General features: G+C 51.5%; 1 protein-coding gene across 1 annotated transcript; it reads right to left on the reverse strand.

Moving 5' to 3' along the window:
* Positions 1-2,984: 2,984 nt before the first annotated feature.
* On the reverse strand, positions 2,985-5,642 carry RHOV (ras homolog family member V). Its single transcript, NM_001076099.1, has 3 exons — positions 5,361-5,642; positions 4,513-4,571; positions 2,985-4,325 (listed from the first exon to the last, which is right to left on the reverse strand). Exons 1-3 carry the CDS (start codon positions 5,566-5,568, stop codon positions 3,882-3,884), a joined length of 711 nt encoding a protein of 236 aa, NP_001069567.1. The 5' UTR covers positions 5,569-5,642; the 3' UTR covers positions 2,985-3,881.
* Between the last annotated feature and the right edge of the window lie 1,345 nt (positions 5,643-6,987).

Below are 6,987 nucleotides of genomic sequence, written 5' to 3' on the forward strand. Positions count from 1 at the left end.
GAGCAGAGCAAAGAGGGGAAAAGAGGCAAATGAGAGAGATAAAGAGATAAAAACAGTCCCAGAAAAGCAGAGAGAGATCACACTGTAGAGACAGCGAGAGAGACGGTGGGTTTGGAACAAGAGGTAAATCCCCTTTTGCTCTGTACAGGCATGGGCCCAGTGCCTCAGAAGGCCTTTCCAGCAAGCCATCGCTCTTTTGAAAAAATATTTATCTCTACTGTGTCCAGGTCTTAGTTGCGTCATGTGAGATCTTCATTGTAGCATGCAGGATCATTTAGTTGATGCATGCGAGATCTTTAGTAGTAGCATTCGAACTCTTAGTTGTAGCACGTGAGATCTAGTCCCCTGACCAGGGATCAAACCCAGGCCCCCTGCAGTGGCATCAAGGAGCCTTAACCACTGGGCCACCAGGGAAGTCCAAGGCATTCCATTACTCTTTAGGCCTGTGGTAAGGCCCCTGGACACAGACCTGGAGATGAACTTTATCCTCGGGATCTCCTGCAGGGCTCACTGCTTGGCTTTTTATCTCAAGCACTTAATGAAACTGAAAGTCGCTCAGTTGTGTCCAACTCTTTTCGACCCCATGGACTATACAGCCCATGGAATTCTCCAGGCCAAATTACTGGAGTGGGTAGCCTTTCCCTTCTCTAGGGGATCTTCCCAACCCAAGGATCAAACCCAAGTCTCTCGAATTGCAGGCAGATTCTTTACCATCGGAGCCACAAGGGAAGCCCCAAGCACTAAATGGCCAGCAGCAAATGTTGCCTGGGCCCATGATCCTGTGGGAACACAGAGGCATGAATGGGACTTGTTCCCTCTCCATTTAGCTGGTGATGGTGGGTGGGGGGCAGTGGTGTAGTGTGAGCAAAAGACTAAATTCAGTGTCTCCTTAATGGGCCAAGACAGCAGTGCAGACATTAATGATACAGGTCCTGGAGAGTATTGACTGGAAGTATTGACTTGACTTGAGTAGTGACTAGAAGACGGTTAAAGGAGAAACCGGGCATCTGGTTGGGAGAGGAGGTGGGGGGCACTTTCTAGAGGATTTAGCAAAAGCAAAGACTTGGAGTCAGAAGTAAAAAATGATTGGGGATCAGGGAGTGGGGATCATTGGGACAATCTGGACTTGTCCAGGTTGGTGTCAGATTTGTGGTCTTGAGTGCTGAAATGAGAAGCTGGGAGTTCATTGCAGGCACTGAGATCTAGGAAGAGTCTTGAGTCAGGGAAGTGCCAGGAGAAAGGAAGCAGCACTAGGGGGACCGGGGTGGGAAGTGGGAGTGGCAGAGATGCAGGTGCGAGGCGAACAAGGCTCAGTGACCCAGCAGGAGAGAAGACAAAGCGACATGGGTATACTAGTACCATCAGAGGATTAGGGAAGAAGCTGGAATTGGGAGAGACCCCAAAGATCACTTGATTAGGCTTCCTCCCCCAACCCATAGCACCTTAAGTCACCTTAGAACGGTTTGAAAATCTCTAATCCAGAGACTTGAGTGTTTCATTTTGCGAATGAGGAAACTGAGGCATAGAGAAGGAAAAAAAAATTGCCTAAGGTCATGGTTGATGCCAGACCCTGAACTTGAACTGGGGTCTCTGCCCCCAGGAAAGGGAGTGTGTCAGGCTGGGCTGAGGTAACAGCCGGCCATGGAGCAGGGGCGTGAGACTCCATCCACATGAGGGGGCAAGGGGCAAAGGGAGACAGGTGGCCAGAGCTCTGGGGGAAGAGCCCAGGTGGGGCATAAGGTGGACAGTCTTGGCCAAAACTAAACTTGGGGATTATCTGAGGTTTCACTTGGCTAGGACTTTTGTCCCACAGCCACGTTCTTTCTCACACACACACAACTTCCTGCAGAGGGAGCTGGGCCGGGACAGAAGGCTCACCTGGCCCATTAGTTGCCTAGCAAGTGTCCCAGGTGTGCCTGGAGAAGGAAATGGCAGCCCACTCCAGTGCTCTTGCCTGGAGAATCCCAGGGACGGGGAAGCCTGCTGGGCTGCCACAGAGTCGGACACGACTGCAGCGACTCAGCAGCAGCAGCAGCAGAGTTTGCAAAGTTCTTATGGCCACTTATAATAGTATATTACTTGGGATATTACCTTTTTTTCTGTAAGCCTCCCTTTCCTTACAGGTAAAGTGGTGCCCATCCCACTCCAAATTCACCTGTTAAACGTCCTTCCAGCTCCAAGTCCAGGGAATGTTCTCTGAATCCCTGCTCCTTTCCAAGTCATCAATCAATGAACCTTCACTCTCAAAGGATTTCTGGGACCAAACTTCCATTTAAATTGTTAACCAGAGTTCCCTTGTGGCCCACTGGTTAGGACACTTCACTCTCACTGCTGAGGGCAGGTTCAATCCCTGGTTGGGGAACTTAGATCCCACAACCTGCACAGAAGAGGCCAAAAAAAGAAAAAAAGCAATATAAATTGTTAACACTGGCATCTTGACCTTCACTAGGTCCTTATGTAGCCTTTGAGTGCTAAGTCTGAAGACTGAGTTCAACCAACCCAAGTCCAAGAAGTTTGGCCAGTGGTTGAGGTTTAAGTTGTATGGGGGTCCCTTCGTGTTTGGGGTCTGAATCAGAGGGCCCTCCCCAATCTGAAACCCTGGGGCACTGTAGACAGGAAGGTTAGAGGGCTCAGGATTGCCCCAGAGCCCAGGGCTGAGCACTGTGCTCCAGAAGGGAGGGGAAAAGGGGAGGGGCACCACCCGCCCGGTGAGGTCATGGGAAAGCAGCTCTGGCGCTGACACCTGGGGAAACCCGTTTCCAGGCTGCTTCCCACGCTAGCTCTCCTGGGAACCAGCTAAGCCCCAAACGGGGCGCCCCAAACCCCTCCCCACAGGCCAGTTCCCATCACTGTCCCATCTAGACCAGCCCTCACCTTTCAATCTAGCCTCAGTCTTTTGGTACCCAAGCTGTCTCCATCCAAACTGTTGGGTCTTGAGGGACCAACATGCTGACCTCTCCAGAAAAAGACACAGAGACAGCAGCTTCAGAAACTTAAGGCTTTATTTGCAGATTCCACATTGCCCTGTCTTCTAGGCTATGATTTTGGAGAAAGCCCCTTCTTCCTTTAGGCTCCGATTTGCAGCTCCTCCCCCTCCTCTTGCTGGGCCTTGCCTCTCACTTCCTGCACCACTCCTGTCCAGCCAGTTTGGGCAGTGCCTAGGGAGCCCCGAGACCCAGTTCTTCTCAGGCACCAGCCCCGCCCTCCCTGGCCTTGAGGCTTTGAGGACAGCCCAAGTGTCAGCCTTGCTCCTCAGCTGCCCCACTTCTCTACTCTCCTTTCTCTTCTTCGTTCCAAGAGAAGCCCTCTGATCTGTCTTCTCCCCAGCCTGCCTCTAGTCCTAAGGCTCCAAGGCTGTACTTTCTGCTCCTTCTCAATCTCTCACAGACCTCTGTCTTAGTCAATTCATTCTAAACTCTCCAAATCAGGGCTGGACACCTTCCAGCCTTCCGAGATGCCCAGCTGTTCCTCAGGCTCTTCCTCACCCCTGGGCCAAGGAAAGGGTGGGGACCACCACAAGGGGTCTTAATTCAGCCAGGCTGGCTTGAGGGCCCATAATAAGAAAATGGGAATTGGATCCCAAACTGCTTGGAGGCAGCTGACACTGTCAGGATCATCCCATGAAAATCAAAGTACTAGGATTTCTCTGTCAGCCTTGACCACAGAAATCCAAGTCAGAGCCTTCCCCCATCCAGGCCCTAGGCTCACCCTAGCATGGAAGAGCGGGCAGTTAAAGGCCCATGGCTCCACAGCGTTCAGACGGGAACTGAGTCCCATGGGGGTGGCCTGGCCCTGCCAGCAGAGCCTCTCAAAGGCCCCATGTCTCAGGTTCTAGAAGTCTGTGGCCATTGGCCTACTGATCATTTTGCTGCCACAGCTGTTCAAACAAAACAGAAGAACTTCTTCCAGCGGCAGCGGGAGAGAGTGCGCACACCTTTGGCGTTCAGTTTCTTCTCCAGCCGGGCTTTGTGCTCAATGGCACTGAGAATGGCCGAGTCAAACACCTCTTTCAAGTTCTTCTGCGTCAAGGCAGAGCACTCCAGGTAGCAGCAGGCCCGGATCTTCTCGGCCAGACCCTGAGCCTGGGGTTGAGGCACCGGGCCTTCCCGGCCCCCCTGGTCCAGCTGAATCAGTACATTGACATCATCCCTCAGGTCGGCCTGGGTACCCACCAGCAGCACGGGCGCCTGGGGATTGTGAGTACGAATCTCTGGCAGCCATTTCTCTGTGATGTTTTGGAAGGAGCTGGGCTGCACCACACTGAAGCAGGCCAGGAAGACATCTGTATCCGGGTAGCAGAGGGAGCGAAGGCGGTCAAGGTCTTCCTAGGATGGAAAGTTCAGGCCATTATTCCTTGCCACAGGATGCAGGGAATCCCTTGCCACCTGGGTTTTAGAGACTGAGACTCATAACTAAGTGCCCAAGGCCTTCTCCATTCCTGATGGACCCGGGATCTTCCCAGCCTCCAACCCACCTCACCCCAGACCAGTAGAGGATGCTCCTACTTCTCACCTGTCCCGCTGTGTCCCAGAGCTCAATGCGCACCGGGGCTCCATCAACCAGGACTTGCACTGCAGGGGAGAGGCAGGCGAAAGACTGAGTTAGAAAGAGCGTTCTGAGATTAGGTTTGACGTATTTACACTACCGTGTATAAAATAGATAGCTAGTGGGAACCTACAGTACAGCCCAGAGAGCTCAGCTCTGTGCTCTGTGATGGGTGGTATGGGGGGAGCCGAGTGTTCAAGAGGGAGGCATACGTGTATATATATAGCTGATTCACTTCGTTGCAGGGCAGAAACTAACACAACTTTGTAAAGAAATTATACTCGAATAAAGAAAAGAAAAAGAGGTTTCCCTGGTGGCTCAGTGGTAAAGAATCCATCTGCCAATGCAGGAGACACTGGTTCGAGCCTTGGTCCAGGAAGATCCCACATGCCTCACAGCAACTGAACCCATGACCACAACTACTGAGCCTGTGCTCCAGAGCCCTGGAACCGAAACGAAACATGAGGTAACTACTGAAGCCGGGACGCTCTAGAGCCGGTGCTCCGCAACAAGTGAAGCCGCCGCAGTGAGAAGCAGCGAACTACAATTTACAGTGGTCCCCGCTCGCCGCAACTAGAGAAAAACCCGCGCAGCAACGAAGACCCAGCACAGCCAAAGATAAATGAAAAAAAAAATTTTTTTAAGAAAAAGAAAGAGCGTACTTGATCCCACCAAGCCTCAGCAGCGCCACCTTGGGGCCTGCTCCAGCCAGCCTCCCGGGGGGGTTCGGTGCACTGGTTCCTCTGCTCCAGCCGCAGCCCCTGAGTGCACAACCCCACCCCCAGCCACGCGGCCGCCGCGGCCGTTGAACGTACCGGAGAAGGTGTCCAGCGCTGTGGGCCGGTAGCGCGCGGGGTACCCATTGCAGGTGTAGCTGACGATAAGGCTGCTCTTGCCCACCGCGCCGTCGCCCACCAGCACGCACTTTATGCCCAGCTCGGGGGAGGCGCTGCCCCGTCCCGGGGGAGGGGTCGGGGATCGGAGCGGGGACGACTCGGCTTCGCTTAGCTCCCGCGGGGGCATGACCCGCTCCGGGGACAGCCGAGGACCAGGCTCCGCTGTGATCGGTGAAGCACGTTCCGTAGGTTGCCTCTGACTGAATCCGCGGAAACCCAGCTCAACCGCCAGCCGCTACCCTTGGGTTTATGTGGACCCCGCCCACCTCATCTGCATACCCCAAGCGGCCTCGGACCCCGCCCACCCTCCGAGCCTCCTCTAGGACCTCCCTCTACAGCACGCCCCAAGAGGTCAGGCAGTCTCTAACATCAGGAGGTAGAGACGCGGGCCGAAAACTGACGCTCAGGGAATCACACAAGTTCGAGAACAAAGAATTGCCCAGATGAGGCAGATCTCGGTATCCTGGCAGAGACAGATATCCAGGATTTATTGTTAGGAAGAAGAAGCAAATTGCAGAACACATAATGCAACATTTTCAAATTAAACGTTTATTCAAATCAAAACAATAAAAAAGACATGTTTGAGTATTAAAAAGTCTGGATAATAATTTTATTAATGAATTACTTTTTAAAAATAAAGAGATCATGAAGAGGCAGAAGATAAGCTCAAGAGGGAACACGGCAGGCAAGAATGTATTGTACCTCTTCCACGGAAGAGCTTCCTCTAGATTCAGCCTGAAGGCAGGCTTTAAACACCTTCACTCTGCTCCTTGAAAGGATCTCGGGATGCTGGAGAAGCTAGCTGGGGAGGATCTTCAAGGACAATTCTCCAATTGAATATTTTCTGTATCCCCAAAGTCTCTAATATTATCTTCATCATCATCAAAAGCACATAATAATTACCTGTTTGCTGCTGCTGTCCTGGGTCACCCATTGTCCTTGCCCTAGAAGATGTTTATAGATAGAGACATGCTATCTCATGTAACTCTAGGAAGGTCACCAAGAGAGCAAGTGAAGAATAGCCTGATGCTAATTTCATCTCTTTATTGTAGCCACACCAGGTGACAACAGGCCCAGAATCCTTTCTCTGAATTCCAAGCCTGTACGAAGATCTCAGCCTATATAAAGATCATTGAAAACACCTCCTTCACGAGTTGTTGAAGGGAGAGTGTTGGGAGTAGGTCAGTGAAAATTGAAGAAAAGAAATCATTGTATTTTTCAAGCAGTAGGTAGTATAAAAATCCCTAAGTCCAAATCTCAAAATCTCTTGAAAAAATGTTTCAAGATTTCTGATTTTTATTCCTTACCCCACCCCCACCACCAACTGTTGATCAAATGTTGAGGACAACAACTAGAAAGTTGCCGATTTAATCATTAAAAACTTGACTGTGCGGAAATGGTAGGATCCCCAGTATTGACTTCTGTATCCCAGTGTCTACATCCTACATTCCTTACCTCCAAGTATCTGTGGATGCTAATAACCCCTAATTATAGCCCCTATGACTCCTCAGACACATCCACACAAGACATCTGGCAAGTGAAAGAA

The sequence above is a fragment of the Bos taurus genome, chromosome 10 (assembly GCF_002263795.3).
Source record: "Bos taurus isolate L1 Dominette 01449 registration number 42190680 breed Hereford chromosome 10, ARS-UCD2.0, whole genome shotgun sequence".
In the NCBI taxonomy this organism is placed as follows: domain Eukaryota; kingdom Metazoa; phylum Chordata; class Mammalia; order Artiodactyla; family Bovidae; genus Bos; species Bos taurus.

Bases quoted from the DNA above. Each gene is read 5' to 3' on its own strand.
- RHOV (NM_001076099.1), bottom strand. From the start codon at position 5,568: ATGCCCCCGCGGGAGCTAAGCGAAGCCGAGTCGTCCCCGCTCCGATCC. The intron at 4,572-5,360 runs GTACGTTCAACG...TCTCCCCTGCAG, and splicing joins AGCGCTGGACACCTTCTCCG to TGCAAGTCCTGGTTGATGGA. The intron at 4,326-4,512 runs GTGAGAAGTAGG...TTTCCATCCTAG, and splicing joins TCTGGGACACAGCGGGACAG to GAAGACCTTGACCGCCTTCG.